The sequence below is a fragment of the Lepisma saccharinum genome, chromosome 16, assembly GCF_977018435.1.
Source record: "Lepisma saccharinum chromosome 16, izLepSacc3.1, whole genome shotgun sequence".
NCBI classification, from domain to species: Eukaryota; Metazoa; Arthropoda; class Insecta; order Zygentoma; family Lepismatidae; genus Lepisma; species Lepisma saccharinum.
In genome coordinates, this window is record NC_139244.1 from 47,071,128 (window position 1) to 47,088,696 (window position 17,569).

Consider the following 17,569-nt stretch of genomic DNA (forward strand, 5'->3'; position numbering starts at 1 on the left):
TTGCAAATAGTTTAAAAAAAATAAACGCCCTAGCAGGCCCTTGCCCTTTAAGGGCGGATTGCGGACGCATACATGGTTGCACTGCCAGAATAAGTTTCCGGCTCTCAAAATTAAACAGTAACTAAACCACATGTAGATAACTTTATACTTGTTAATCCTTAGCACCTATAATATCAGTTCCTGGAAAGAGGATTGCGAACGGGAGCATTGCATCCCAGGGCGACTTTCCCTACCAGGCTTTTTTGGTTCTTCGTGGCTTCCAAGTCTGTGGCGGTTCCCTCATCTCAAGCAAGTGGGTCCTCACAGCAGCTCACTGTGTGGAAAGGTAAGGAAAGTTTTAAAGATGGTTTCTTATAATCTGTCTCTCTGCCAGTTTGTCCTTCTGTGTCAACTGTTGGTGTAGTTGAAGCATAGGCGCCGACTCCATGGCGCTTGGAGGGGCTCGAGCCCCCCAAAGACTGAAATTGGTAAACGCTGTAAGTGCCACAATAATTCAAACACCGTTTTCCACTTTAAACTGTGAAATGTGCCATGCTTTATAATGTGGTAAACGTGAAATGCGGCTGGTAGCCCTCTAAGTAGTTCAAAGGGCGTGTAAAGAGGTCACTAGTGTGCAAGTTCTTACGAGGCTGATGTGCGGAACAATGCGATTTCCCAACACTTTTGCTTTTGGCACTTACAACGTTTACCACTTTTAGTCCTCAATTTTGCCTAAGAGGATATAATGTATTACTTTGCTTCTCTTGTAAAGTTTACTCTGAATTGCGCGAAATGAACTTAACTTTAAATACACATTTGAAATGTTCTAGACCATCAAGTTTGGTGGGTTGAAACGCTAAACCATCAACTTTGGGGCGGGCGGGGGGGCTATGACCAGAGACAGCAAAACACATGACTTATTACTATATACTAAGTATGTAATTATGAGTATTGTTAAATTTTTTACTAAAAAGTTTCAAAATACGATGTGCATGAACTAGGGAAGTGGACGGGAATTTTAATTATAGCCATCTGGTATGTTTATACGTCATAAAATATTCAGATTTAAATTAAAAAAAGAACGGTTGTGTTTGCTTCTATAAAATACCAAGGAGGCTGTACAATTTTAACGGCACAATGTTTTAAATTTCACTGTACTTTAGATTTTTAGCCTACCATAGGCAAACATATGCTGTTTTTATAGGTGTTGTGGTTTCTTAGATATAGTTGAAGTCCTGATTCGAACCCCACTTTGCTTCAAAGAAAGTTCCGAAAGATCAGTTTCCTCTGACAATCACATGTCAAGTCCACGTGGAGCCCAGTATATCCTCCCGTCAAACCTTTCCCACCAATAGCGTCCGTTTAGGAACTGACAGCTCTTGTCAAGTCCACGTGGAGTAAATGAGATGTTGCCAATTCAGTTTCTTTAGAGATTTCTTAACGTGAGCTTGCGGTTATCTTTGCTAGGTTGTGTTATTGTGTTTTGGTACTTTCTATGTACAATGTGGATACCTTGGGAGTATAACGTCGTCGCAGTTCGTGTTGGATGTCTAAACACTGCAGGTAAAATTGGCAACAGCGCTTCTCAGAAAAACAGGTGGCGGCTCGAAACCAGATACGCGTCCGATCGGTTTTCTTTCGAGCTGTGTCAAAGATACCGAATTGTAGTTCGAATCAGGACTTCAACTCAAAATTATTGGGGGGGGGGGCTCTGATCACTGATATAAATTAATGAATAACTCACTCTCTCCCTTTTTTAAGTTTTGGCCTCAGTATTCGGAATCTCATAAAAGCCTATGAATTCCTCAAAAATATCAAAATTTTTATTTACAGTTCGAATGCAGAATATTAATTGTCCACGGATGGATATGTCACAAGTATCGTCAACCATAATAGCAAAATATTCCCGACTTTTAATATCTGCACGGAACGCGAAACAGATCTAACCGTGGAGATTATCGTACGCTGTGTCTTGTTTCTCAGTGTATTATTGTCTACTATCCTTGGCAAAAAATATTGAGCCCTCGGTTTGCGTGCTTGTAAAATTGTACTCCGTGGGAGGAAAAAATTCAAATATACCTAATTGGAAAGCTACAAGTGTCTGCTTTTAGACAAAAGCAAGACAATTTAATTTTAACTCTGTCTGTTTTCTATTCAGGGAAAAATGTTTGTAAATGTGTAGTTTTTTCGTGAAATTTTTAGATAAGTCAAATTCAATTGTATGTACCTTTGTGTAAAACCGTCGTAAAAATATGATTTTTTTGTGATTGAAGCTTGTTTATGTGCAAATATATCAGCCAAATACAGTAAAAACTGCATATCCCGGAAACTCTATATGAAGGAAACCTATAAATACGGAAAAAATTCCCCCGAACGGACCGATTTTGTACCTGAAAATGGCCTGCTTAAGGCGGAAACCTCCTTAACGCGGAAACGGAACACCATTTAAAGACCAACGAGATGCTTTTATTCTCAGTAAGAAGGACATTTCTTCCTTTATTTCTTTCGCTCGCAAGAAAACAATGCGATACTGTAAGTGGAACACGCCTCTGTTGCCACTCGCTTATCTGTAACATTGTCGATATGAGAGAATGCGCTACAATGCTGTTACGATTCAGTTTCTTTCTTTCATCTCTTACCCTCTTTCTCCATCTCTCTTTGTCTATTTCTCCTCTGTTCTTTCGTCGTCTTTCTATTTTTCTTGTTATCTCTCTTTGTTTCTTTCTTTCTTCACTTTTATCTCAATCTTTCTTCACCTCTCTTATTCCATCTTTCAGTCTTTCTCTTTCCCTCTATGCACATCGCGCTACGACGCCAGGGGTCCCGGGTTCGAATCCTGGCATGGGCATGGATGTTTGTGAGTGTCCATTTTACTTCGCTTTTTGTGCCACTTTTGGCTAATTTGCGAAGATGGGGATGAGTGATGATATGATGAAATTGATGAATGTATCGCATTTTTATTCATGTACGTACATGCATTAGTACTCTACATTATAAGTAATGCGAAATGTAAATCTGTCTTTCCATTATTTCCTGCAGCGCTCTATACTGTATATAAAGTCAACCCTGTATAAGAAGGAAAACTGTTAAGACGGAAAATTTTGCTCGGAAGCATCATGTTCCGGGATAGACAGGTTTTACTGTATAATGGTACTATCAGCTGTGGAACAGCCATAATTAATGATTAATTATGATGTTGCAATCTCGGAAATGGCCAGTCCAATGGCCATGGAATATATATCAAAATGATGGTCGTAGAATAAAAATCAAATTTCCATATTTCATTCATTCACACTGTACGAATTGAGACCAACAGAAACAATTGTTTTTCTTGGCAACCGGTTCACGCGCCATTCACATCGTTGCTAAGAACAAGTGAGCTTTGTTGCCAAGTGTCGCCGCTTGCCTTTTAAACTCGGCGTCCAAGCAGCTTTGTTTGACACGAGAAATGAGCCGAAACAATGTGTTGCGCAAGGAAAGCATTGTAGAGTTGCCGAAATTTTCTTTTGTCACTTCTGTGTTTACATTCCTGCCATGAATTATTGACTGAATTCCCACATAGCCATGATAATTCTTACGTTCATTCTATCCAGGCAATCGGCCTCTCACAAGTTCGTATGTTTGTTCATACGCACAGTATTGAGTGATGGCGATTCTGTGAAATGATTAAACGAAGGTGTCAAGTTCACGGCGGAGTGTTTGGGGGTTACGTCAGCACAGTGAAAAATGTATGTAAAGAAAAAGGGAACAACAAAAATTTGCATCGACCCAATATTTTATTGGGCGAGTTTTTGCAAGGTGTGGTGAGAAAAAAGATACACGACTTTTATTTTAATTATCCAGTTCAACAGAATCCATTATGAACAGCATTTTATACTTTTACCTTTCACTCATTATATTTATTGAAAATTTATTAGGTTTTAGTCCTTCTGTCTCTCTCTCTCTCTTAATGAACCACCGGCTCCCGTGGCGGAGTGGTTAGCACATTGCGCTGCGACGCCAGGGGTTCCGGGTTCGAATCCTGGCTTGGGCATGGACGTTTGTGATGTCTATTCATCAATTTCATCATATCATCACTCATCCCCATCTTCGCAAATTAGCCAAAAGTGGCACAAGAAGCGAAGTAAAATATATCAAATAAAAAAAATCAAATCTCTTAATGAACCCACAACTCCTTGCGTATTACAAGAGTTGCAGCTCTGAAACAGACAAAAATATAAAAGCAATATTTCAGGTGGAATGTATAGCAACACGTTAAATGCTGAAACCACCACCACTATTCGATACGATGATTAAGTGAATTTTACGAGATAAACAAAATTTACATGCGTTTTTGCTCGAAATATATTTGAAAATATTAGTTGGCGTGAAGGCGTCAAATGCGCAATTTTTTAAATATAATTTTTATGCGTTGCTATTGCTAGTACGTACCTCGCTCTGTTTCTCTTATGAAATCGCTGTACACAGCAGGTGCGTTATTATTGTATACAGAGAAGACTGAATCTTTCATCGACTTCATTCAAATCGTCCTCATCGAACATCGTTGCACTCAATATATCTGTTTAAATTTGCTACATAAAATAATACTGGGAAAATGATGTTCATATAAATCCGAGTTGAATTGTTTTCTCTCTTTAAGCCCACTTTATGCACAGGTAGGCTAATCGGGACTGAGCTTACGGGTATCGAAGGAGACGACGTTCATATGAAGTTAACAGCTAAAAGAAATGACCTCCCCCCCCCCAAAAAATGCAATACGTACAACAGTGCTCCATTTGCAATATGAGAAATATTTCATTCATTATTTTAAGTAGTAGTATTGACTGTATTATAAGGACCGGAAAGGAAGAGCTCCCCCCAAGCAGAATTGTCTACACTTAAAACTAGCTCAACATGCCCATATGAGCTTTTTGCTCTAGTGTGGAACCCCCTATAATCCAAGATTTTTGTAAAAATGCCCTCAGGAATTTTTCAGAAAGGAAGAGCTCTCCTCCAGCAGAATTGTCTACACTTAAAACTAGCTCAACATGCCCATATGAGCTTTTTGCTCTAGTGTGGAACCCCCTCTAATCCAAGATTTTTGCTCAGAAAGAAAGAGCCTCTTGCCCATACTTACAAAAATTGCATCAGCCAGATTGTTGTCCATAAACTTGTCAAAATTGGCCATACCAGAAATTAAGCCAAGACACACACACACATACACATCCATATACACACGTATTTACTTCCAATTTAAGTTTAATTGGACCTCAGCCTCAACTTGCATATTCCCCTCTGTGTCAGTGTGTGCAATTCCCGAGACGGTAGTATTGATTTTGTATGTTCTCCCTAGCGCCACTATTTACAGAAATTTCCGAGCATTGAAGCTCTGCATGCAATTATTGCATCAGGCAGTATTGTGAGAGTGGCAGGGGAGAACAGATGTGTTGTTAACAGTGCTCCTCATACTTACAGACCTGTTTGGTTTAAATATTCATATTGAACAATATAAAATCTGATATTTGTTGTAATCCACTCTTATTTAGGGTCAGGCTTATATTTGCCCCAGCTTGTTATACAAAAATTAATACATAACAAGGTCATTGCCATTCAAGATATGCATGTTCGTGCAGGCATTTGCGCTAGGTCAGTGTGAATCAATATTTATTCTTTTTTTCTACTTGTGGGCTATTGGCCTTACAACCTGTCATAATAGGCATAAAAATTTGATTTAAAAACCCAGGAAATTTTATATAAATACCAAAGCGAGAAATATTAACACACATACACACATACACACACACACAAAGCACAGTGCTGAACCCAACTGATATTTTTTATTCAGTATAAAGTTTTGAATTGAATCCCAGGAAATTGTATATAATAAACAACAGGAAAAATGCCAAGTCAAAAATATTGTAATCAGTGCAATAAAAATATATTTAGCTCTAATTGGGCTAGACACCAAAAGATTTGTAACCCAGACAAATACAGAACTCCCACGAAAATTTGCCCCAAATGCAATAGAAAATACAGCATGCAATACTTCAAATATACACATAAAGATACTTGTTCTGCACAGCCATCAATATTGCCCCCACAAGCATCCACATCTGGTCTGAAAAGAAAGCATGAAGCACCTATTAATGCCAGAGCAGCAAAGCAGCCACGCTATGAACCTATCCATAGCAGTTTTAATGCCCAACTTAGGGATTATCGGTTTGTATCAGAGCCAAGATGTGGCATTGAGAATTTTTTGAACAGTGTAAAACCTGATGTCCAGGCAATTCTAAATGCACAAAATGGCTCTTATAAGCTGTCCCTCAAATTGTATACTCAATATAAGAAACCAAATGGCACAAAATTTACACAGCCCCACATGACAGAAACTGTACCTGTATATTCAAATGCAAATTCAGATACAATAATAAGCAGGTTGATAGATCAATTGAATATTAAACACTCTGAATTTGCTGGAAAAGAGTCTGGATGGAGCCTATGCGGCTCTCCACACAGGCTCTATGTTAATATTTCTGAATTCAGCCCATTACAAGGATCTACATATCTGCCATTACCTGCTAATATTAAAAACATAAAAGCCGTGGTTAATATTAAAAATAATGATGAGAAATGCTTTTTGTGGTGTATATTAGCTGCTTTGTTTCCAGTTGTAAGGCATCCTGAAAGAATAACTTATTACAAACAACATGAACATCTTTTTGACGATGCAATGAAGGGTTTAGAATATCCAATGTCTGTTCAGAATATTGATAAATTTGAAAAAAAGGCCAGGCATATCAATGGTAAACAATTATCTATTAATGTATTTATTTGCTCCACTGGCAATTGCTCCATAGAACCTCTCAGAATCAGTGATGATGAATCTGCTATTCCGATTGATTTGCTCTTAATTGAAGGGGATGGCAAATATCATTACACTCTGATACATAATCTTCAAGCTTTAGTCAGAACACAACTAGACAAATCCAATATAATATTCAAGTTGTGCAGAAGATGCTTAGCTGTATTTTATGGTCAAAAAATGGTGAAGGGGGTTCGTAAAGAGAATGCAGAAATTGCAAAGAACAAATTAATTGAGCATCTGAAATACTGTAAAAATCATAAACCTGTTCATATGGTGATGCCTAATCCAAGTGAAAATTGCAAATTTAAAAAGTTTGAAGCCTTGTTGGAACACCCAGCATATATTGTCTATGATTTGGAATCAAACCTCAAATCTCTTGCATTTTGTAGCCCAGATCCTGAAGAATCTTCTATTACACCATACCAGCTACATGAACCTTCCAGCTTTTGTTATGTGGTTGTACAGGATGGTGTTGTTACTAAAGAATATTCATACTTGGGGCCAGATGCCATCAAAATATTTGCACATAAAATAGAAAATGAGTGCCGTGACATAGCATCTAATATTTTATTAAAATCAAAACCCATGTTGCCTTTAACAGAGAAACAGATTGAAGATTTCAACAATGCAGAAAAATGCCCGGTATGTGATTCTGGATTTTCAGATACAAATATCAAGGTGAAACACCATTCTCATACAGATGGTAAATTCAAAATGGCCCTGTGTAATAGCTGTAATATTAAGATCAAGAGACCAAAATTTGTCCCCATATTTTGCCATGGAGCATCCAATTATGATTTTCATCATCTGATCAGGTATGAGGGGTTTGACAAACAGAATTTAAATATTTTAGCTGAAAATGATGAGAAATATATATCTATTAGCAAAACAATTAAAGTTAATGGAGTTCCTATTCACATGAGATTTCTTGATTCTTACAGATTTTTATCTGCTAGCCTGGATACACTGGCCACTCAATTATCTGATGATCAATTCAAAATCACACGTGCCTCGTTTCCAAATCAGGATCTGAAATTAATTAGGCGGAAGGGTGTATATCCATATGATTATGTTACAGATTTTTCTAAATTTGATGAGTGTTCCCTGCCTCCACAACATGAGTTTTACAGCAAAATCAGAGGATCTGGAATCAGTGATGAAGATTATCACCATGCCCAATTGATGTGGAACAATTTCAAATGCCGGACATTTGGTGATTATCACATGGCATATTTAAAACTTGATGTGACCATCTTAGCAGATATAATGCAGACATTCAGAAAATCTTCTATGCAAAATTATGGACTGGACCCAGTGTATTTTTACAGTGCCCCGGGCCTAGCATGGGCTGCAATGTTTTTAAATACTAAAAAGCCATTGGATCTGATCCAAGATCAAGACATGTATCTATTCATGGAGCAAGGTATAAGAGGGGGGATGGTGCAATGTTCTCAGAGATATGCCAGAGCAAATAACAAATATATGCCTGATTATAATCCAGAATTGCCATCAAATTATATAGCGTATGTGGATGCAAATAGCCTCTATGGTCACGCTATGATGGATAAATTGCCATATGCAGGGCTTGAATGGGTCGAAGATTTCAATATTGAAGATCTTCAGAACTATGATGACAGAGAACATGGCCTGTTCTTAGAGGTTGATCTGATAATTCCATATAATTTACATACGAAATTGTCAGATCTGCCCCCAATTCCCGAGGTTCAGTGCTCACCTGGCTCTAAACAGAAGAAGCTCATGATGACACTGGAGGCAAAACAAGGTTATGTCACATATTACAAGAACCTCCAGTTCCTGATGAAACATGGTGTTCAAGTGACCAAACTTGGAAAAGTTTTGAGGTTCAGGCACTCAAGATGGTTGAAACCATATATTGATACAAACACGGAGCTTCGAACATCTGCAAAGAGCGAATTTGATAAGGGCTTGTTTAAATTGATGGTAAATTCTGTATATGGCAAAACAATTGAAAATGTCAGAAAACATACCGATGTTAAAATAATTACTGACCCCAGCCTGAGCAAAAAATTGGTTGCAAAGCCTAATTTCAATTATAGAAGAATTTATGATGAAAATATGGCACTTTTCAACATGAAAAAAACAAAGATTAAGTTTGATAAACCTATTTATGTAGGGGCTGCAATATTGGAATTGTCCAAATTACATATGTTAACATTGTATTATGATGTGTTGAAACCTTTTTATGGTGATAATGTAAAATTGATGTACATGGACACGGATAGTTTTATTCTTGATATTCAAACAGAAGATGTTTATAAAGATATGACCCAGCCTGAATTGTTTAAATATTTTGATACCAGTGAATTGCCAGACCATTTGAATATTCAACCCCACAACAAAAAGGTGCCCGACAAGTTAAAAGATGAGACACTTGGTGATGTTATTGTGGAATTTGCTGGGTTAAGTGCCAAGATGTACAGTATAAAACATGTAGTGGTGTTGCTGCTAAAAAGGCCAAGGGCATTGGCAAAGTAGCTGTGGAAAAAGAGCTTAAATTTGAGGATTATGAAAATTGCCTCAAATCCCAGAGTTCAATCAGAACATCAGAATCCAGAATTCAGAGTGTGGATCACTTATTGACTTCAAATGTTGTAAGAAAAGTGGCTCTGGACCCACGTGATGATAAGAGATGCATTTTATCATGTGGCATACATACTCTACCATGGGGGCATTGTGATTTGAAAAATGGCAATCAATGCCCAATTACAGAGCATGATTTGAAATAAATAAACATGCCTATGAACTTATTTGGGTTCAAAAAACGGGCTGTTATGGAGCTGCCAACACCACAACCCTCTCCTGATATGCTGTCTAAACTGAGTGGCTTGTTAATTATTCATCTGAACAGCATACTTACAGATTTTGATGATGAAACAGGCAAAATATTGTACATATTTAACAATAATTTAAATCATTACCAATTACCTGTAGGTGGGCAATTGCAATTTATTACAACCCCTGAGGGTGATGTTAAAATTTCAGTAGGGAAAAATATTTACAGAATTAAGCATTCAAACATGGTTTCTGGCACTGTTTATACTGTTTCTGCTGGTGACTGCTTATATATCGAGGTCCCTGGATCCTATGATAAGCTTATACCCTTTTTTATAGAATTAAGAATCAGATACTCTATAATAAATAACTACTAAACAAAATGCCTAATGATATTTTTGGCCATACAAGACATGAAGATCACAGTGATGAGATTCTGATGCTTGATGTCAGAGTCAAGAAATTAAGAAGTGATTTACAAGCTTTACAAACCACACTCAATGCCAGTCTTCAATTAGAAATTACAAATTTACAATCACAATGCATGGACCCTCTTCTTAAAATTGATTCTGAACTTAAATTATTGCTTCAGAAATATACTGACCTGGCGACATTAGATAATTTTCAAAGTTTGGAAGAAGCTGTTGCAGCTCTTCAAGCCAAATTTAAGACCAAGGCTAACAACTCTGAGCAATTGAAACAACAATTGGAGGAACAGATTAATAATGTCCAGGCACAGCTCCAAACAATTGTCAAAAGCATAAAATCACAAGAAGATTTTGATCTCGTGATTTCCGCTCTAAAGGAACAGATTCAGTCACTCCAGATACCTAATCTGGACTCTCTGAACAATGCCATAGCCGAGGTTAAAGAAAAAATTGAGACACTTGAAAATTTTATGAACAACTTGCCATCTTCTGATGCTTTGAATGCAATAACTCGGAGTGTTGCAAATATTAAGCTGCAACTTGAAACATATGAAGATTTTGGAAAAATTCAAAGTTCCATAACCCATCTTGAAGGTACAATAGCAGCAGTGCAAAGTGATTTGGCAAATGTACTAGAATCCCGATTGCCTGGGATTGTAGATACCCTTGTCAGTGTCCAGCAACAAATCACAAAGCTTGAAAACCTCAACACTGAATCTGAACTGTCTCATTTTCATCACTTGATAGATGATATCCAAACAAAGCTTGAAATTTTACAACAATCCACACCCTCTCAGGCAGATATAGCCCTGCTCCAAAATGCTATGCAAAATGTGGCTGATGCTTCTGAATTACACAATGTAAAATCGGCACTTGAATCTTTGCAAAATACAGTCTCAAATCTTCCTACATCACAGGAACTTAAAAATATTAAGAGGGCAGTGAATAGGATATTGAAATCAGAAGATATCAAGAATATCCAAGCAGAGATCAAACAACTTACTCAGACAGTGGCCACTCTACCAACCAATCAACATATTAATGAACTGCATGCCCTGTTTGAGGATATCAGAAGGCAGGTCCATGATCTTACAGCTCAAAATTCAAAATTGGCAGTTGTTGAAAATTTGCAACAAATTGTAGCTAATATCAAGCAACAGCTAGGAACCATGGAATCCAATCAAGCAAATGCTCTGTCTGTTTTTGCCACCCAGTTACAAGATATTGTGCAACAATACAAGAGACTTGCTGTGGACATAAAAATCAAGCCGGGCCATGATGATGTTGTTAGGACCATCAATGAGCACCTTGAATCTGTAACAAGCAGATTGCTCACAGCAGAAAAGGAAATAACAGGCATAATCGAGAATCCCAAATATTCAGTAATTCTTGAATTGTACAGCATCCCCAACAAAGAATATGATTCTCCATTTACACCAGGTGGCAAAATATATATGCTGTCCCCTGCACAATTTTATTACCAGTTTTTTGTTGGGGGCACATTGAGACCAATCAAGATCAAATATTGGCTTCAACCACAGGCACACCACTACCCCACCTTATCAATAACAAATGCTGATAACAAAGTGAAAATCACCAGTGTAGAATTGGAGGATTTTACAGATCCCAATACATTAGAAACATCTTATGTAGAAGATGATGGCACTTTGGAATTTAAAATACAGATAGGGGACAAATTATATTTAGAAAATCCTGCAGTCTCAGCTGCTGAACACCCCATAGTTGCAATATTCTTGTTTACATATTATGTCTAGACAAATTATTGTTGATGAATTACACAGACAGGCCAGACATAATTTTAAGAGACTCCCAGTAGTCACAAAGGGCATAGATGATTTATGGCAGAGCGACTTGATTGAAATGGCAAGTGGACAGTTAAAAAACTTAGACAAAATCAACAAGGGCTACAAGTATCTACTCACTGTAATAGACACATTTTCAAAATTTGCCTGGGCTGTACCACTCAAATCCAAGACTGGAAAATGTGTTACAGAAGCTTTTAGGACAATCATCAATCAGAGTGGAAGATCCCCGCGCTATTTGCAAACAGATAATGGCAAAGAATTTTATAATTCAGTATTTCAACAATTTATTAAAAGCCAGGCAATAAAACATTATTCGAGTTACAGTGATCTCAAAGCCTCAATTGTAGAGAGATTCAACAGAACCTTAAAAAATCTTATGTATAAACAATTTACACTGCAGGGTAATTATAAATGGATTAATATTCTTCCAGAACTTCTACATAAATATAACAATTCTGTCCATTCCACAATCAACATGAAACCCTCTGAAGTAACTTCATCTGATGAGCAAAAATTGATCAGCACTGTTTATTATCCTAAATATCAGCCAACAACAAAAAAACCCAAATACAGGGTAGGTGATCAAGTAAGAATCAGTAAATATAAGCACTTATTCAAGAGAGGCTTTACAAGAAACTGGAGCATAGAATTATTTACAGTGGTTCAAGTTAAACCTGGGACCCTTAACACATATATAATAAAGGATCACCGAGGAGAAATTCTCAAAGGCCGATTCTATGAACAAGAGCTCAGCAAAACTAAACAGCCTGACACATATCTCATAGAAAAAATTATCCGCAGAAAAGGCAACAAGTTATTTGTCAAATGGCTGGGTCATCCGGAAAACAGCTGGATCGATGCAAACAAAATAATAATATGAGCACCTGGGATGTTATAAAAAGGCTGCCAGAACCTGAACAACAGAATAAGAGAAATGGCAAATTGCTGCCTGATAATATTAGGTGTCTTATTGTTGGGCCATCTGCTTGTGGTAAAACTACACTAATGGTTGATAATTTTTTATTGGCACCCAACTGGTTAGACTGGAAAAACAGGCACTTGTATGTCTTCTCTAAGAGCTTGGAACAATTAAAATATCAGCAGCTGATGAAGCTATATGATGGATTGGATATAGCCATTTTTGAACCAGATGTTAAGCCACTTGATGAATGTCTCGATAATTCTGTTGTTGTGTTTGATGACATTATATTGGATAATCAAAACAAGGTTAGAAACTTCTTTACACAGGGCCGGCACAAAAACATTGATTGCTTCTACCTGGCACAGACTTTTTCAAAAATACCCAAGCAACTGATCCGGGACAACAGCAATTTTATATGTGTGTTTCATCAAGACCATACCAACCTCAAACACATACATGACGAATATGTAGGTGGGGACTTGAGCTACAATGATTTTTCCAAATTTTGTAGCAAGTGCTGGAACCAGGACAGTTATGGGTTTGTCACAATTGATATGACAAGAACACCCAACAGTGGCAAATACAGAAATAAAATCAACAATTTTCTAGACATTGAAACATATATAAATAAACATGAAAAGGCCAATCATTGATGATCTTAAATTAAGAGATTATCTTGTAAAAAGATTTAAGGGATGGAAATCAGAGAACCGAGGAATTTATGAAAAACACAAACAAACAGAACAGCCTGTAATTGATGCTATTAATAATTTAGGTAAGAATATCAAAACTGTTACAGAGCAAAATCAAAATTTGCTCACAGAGCTTGTACCTGTAGCTGCAAGGAACATATTAGATTATCCATTCACCCCACTTTCCAGTATTCATACACCTAGTCCTATTGCTCCTAGAAGAATTGAGGCTAGTCAGGATCCTATTGAATTGGGTCTTCTTGCTCAAAAATATTTAACTACACCTAAAGACAACAAAGATGAGGTGTTTGGCTTATATGCTGACACAGAGCTTGATGGCAGCATCATTCATAGAATTGGCAATTTCAGAGTAACATTTATGGGAGATGATATAATTGTATATTCAGAATCTCGACTTGGAGAAAAAGGTGCTTTTGTTAAGTACACCGGAACACCTGGATTGTGGGAACTCATGACTAGGAAGAGACCTGGCAGCTATACAGATCAAGATTATGAGGATTACAAAGAAATATTAATAAAATCAGATGCTCTATACCAGAACAATGATCCCACACAAAAAAGAGTCAAGTCTAGCAGTGGGGCAAAATACAATAATTTAATCAAGCCCATATGGTCACAGATCAAGACTGGCAGTGGAATCAAACAATACAACACCCTGCCCAAAGAATTTGTGTGGGTTGATGATGTCAGGAAACTTGTAGATAGGTTATTGGTGATAGCTGGGGAGGAAAATGCTGGGAACCACAATTTTTACAATGAAAAGGTTGGAATTATGGACATGATAAGCACCAAATTGTCTAATTTTATAGTGAATGACACTAAGGGGATTGGATATCTTATAAAAATTATTAATACTCTACCACCTAAATTTTGGAATATTTCTGAGGGTCGGGGCCTTGTTAATGACATTATAAACAAGCTGCCATTTGAACTACATATTCCAGGCTATCAGTATTGTGGTCCAGGCACAAAATTGGATCATAGATTAAACAGAGGTGATCCTGGTGTTAATCCCCTAGATGCTGCTTGTAGAGACCATGATATTGCATACAACACACATTCTGATCTTGACAAGAGACATGTTGCAGACAAGAAATTAGAAGAGGCTGCATTTGGCAGATTTGTAAGCAAAGATGCATCTTTGAGTGAAAAAATAGCAGCATTGGGAACCACCATAGCTATGAGCACCAAACAAAAATTGGGGTGGGGGTTGTGAATATGTATATAATAAACCTACAATGAAGGCCAAGGGTGTTATGTATCAAATACCTTATGCAGGTCTTAAATCTCTTAAAACTATTGACAGTCTCTTAACCAAAAAGCAGCGCAAGAAAAAAAATTCTTGTATTGCCAAGGGTCATGGTATGAAATTGTTACTTAGCACCCCCCAATTAAAAAAATTACAGCAATCAAGAAAAAAATCACATGTGGGGGGATTTATATTTACCATCCCTGCCATCTTAGCTGCTCTCGGGGCTGTTGGGAGCTTGGCCGGGGGATCAGCTGCCATAGCAAAAACAGTAATAGATGCCAAGAAAAATAGGGCAGAATTAGATGAGCAGAAGCGCCATAACCTGGCCATGGAGAAACAAGGCAAAGGTGTTAAGAGAGCCATGAATAAGTTTAAAAAAAACAAGAGCCGCTTACAAACCAAGATATTGAAGCTTTAATCAAGCCACTGGGCATCAAACATTTTAGAGGTGTGTACATGTCTGATTCTTTACCAGAACAACCACTCAACAAAGAGTGTGGCATTGTTAATTTGGATGAGTACAAAAATCAGGGCACTCACTGGATTTGTTATCTTAAATATTTAAAAGATGAGGCATTTGTTTTTGATTCTTTGGAGGTGTTCCACCTGAAAATTTAATAAAATATCTAAATTCAACTAATCTTTATTACAATAATGCCCGTGTTCAAAATTTCAAAGATGTTAATTGCGGACATTTGTGTTTATCTGTTCTTAGATATATGTCTCAAATAAATAAACCATCAATTGAAGATTTTCAAAAGGCCTTGTGGTATCTGAAACATCATGGGGGTATTTCATCTCACCAGCCAAAATTCAATATTGAAACTCAAATTACATGATGACATTGTATATCCCAAAACAATAGCTCTCAGGGCATTATATGGCATGTACCTGATCCCTAATATTACACACCACAACAACAAAATTGCAGTTGGGGATGAAAAAATTGTCATCACTCCAGGGCAATATAATCTGTCCACTCTAAATGCTCAATTACCCAGAGGTATTGTATTAACTCAAAATTCTGTCACTCACAGAGTGGAGATTGTATCTGCTACAGAAACAGTGGATCTGAGTACCATAGGAGAGCTGTTAGGATTTGAGAACAACACAAAACTTGAACCAGGCATCAAACACACTGCTATGAATATACCTAAATTCTTAGCCATAGAGACTCTGAATATTCACTGTAATGTGGCTGAGGGTATGATCACCAAATCAAATGGGATAGGCACTCACAAACAAACTGGGATTATTGCAACATTCAAGCCTAATTCTGAATTTATGGAGCCCATCATCTACAATCCATCCCCAACATTATATTTTCCTGTGTGTCATAATAGAATAGATAATATTGAATTGATGGTCACTAATGAAAAAGAAGAATTAGTTGATTTTGCTGGAGCCACAACAACTGCAATCATAGAGATTAATATTTAAATAAAAATACATACAATGGAAAATATTGAGAGTTATGAGCTACAATCATTCCCTCCAAACAGGAGGACATTTGCAAATTTAAATCAACCCAACACAGAAATTGAGGTTGATCTTGATGTAGGGGATGGATTTATACACCCCCACAGAGCAGATCTGTACATCAAATTTGATGTTGTAAAGCTCGATGGTACAGATTATCCGGCAAATTCAAATATAAGACTTGTAGATAATTTTGTGCCCCATCTATTCTCTGAAATTGAGATCAGAAAGCATGGCGTTGTTATAAACAGAGTGGATTATCCCGGCATTACCTCCACAGCTTTGGCCACACTAAAATTATCCAAAACCGAGGCTTCATACTACAAAATAGGAGGATTCGAGGCTGGTGATAAGATATTATCTAAGAACCACACTGTGCTGTTCCCCATGCGCCTGTTGCCAGGATTCTTCTCAGATTACAAAGAAATTATGTGGAAGGGTGGGTTAAGAATTACATTTAGAAGAGCTGCAAATGATAACAATGCTTTGATGAGGTACAGTGCAATAAACCCCACAGGAGAAGCTCTGCCTGATACCCTACCAGATGAGGGCAAGTGCATTATTCAGACTATGGAGTTAAGAATCCCTGTTGTTGAGTATGAGGCCAGTTATGCTCTTAAATACAAAGCAGATATTCTAAAAAATCCACAAATTCCTCTGCAATTTTATACATATCAATGTGTACAGAAGCCCGCAACTGGTACATATTATGAGTTTGATGCTACAAATTCATTCTCCAGTATTCAATATGACATGCCTGATTTTGTAGTGGTACTGTTTCAGACTGGAAGACACAACAATCAGGAAAAAAATTCAAGCAAATTTGATAACTGCAACATCAAGAACATATATCTTAAAAATGGCAGAAATGAGGTCTTTCCTAGAGAAAATTATAATTTAGACATGTCCAAGGATGATTTCCTCAAATTATATGAGGCCTTTTCGGCTTTCAAGAGGGTCACTACTGGCAACACTGACATGTATTACACACCTGATGAATTCAAAGCACAGAGACCCATGTTTGTAATCAACACTTCAAAAAGAAAACAAGTTGTGGTGAATGACAGAACAAACATTAAAATTGTCTGTGAATTTCATGAGGCATTACCTGATGACACTATATGTAGTGTTATTCTCATAGGGGAAAAATCATATGTTTATGATGTAAGAAATGAGAGAGTCACGGAGCAATTCTAGAGGGTCTCTGCTTATTACATTGTTTTAATATTGGATTGAAGCTGGGGTCCAATTAAACTTAAATTGGAAGTAAATACGTGTGTATATGGATGTGTATGTGTGTGTGTGTCTTGGC

At 37.2% G+C, this 17,569-nt stretch overlaps 1 protein-coding gene across 1 annotated transcript in view; it reads left to right on the plus strand.

The window, feature by feature from the left end:
* LOC146000460 (brachyurin-like) overlaps positions 1 to 17,569 on the plus strand; it is a 54,270-nt gene that overhangs the window by 21,606 nt on the left and 15,095 nt on the right. Inside the window, exon 3 of the mRNA XM_083138118.1 lies at positions 163 to 325. Within this exon, the coding sequence (XP_082994244.1) occupies positions 163 to 325 (163 nt within the window). The remainder of the gene's footprint in view (positions 1 to 162; positions 326 to 17,569) is intronic.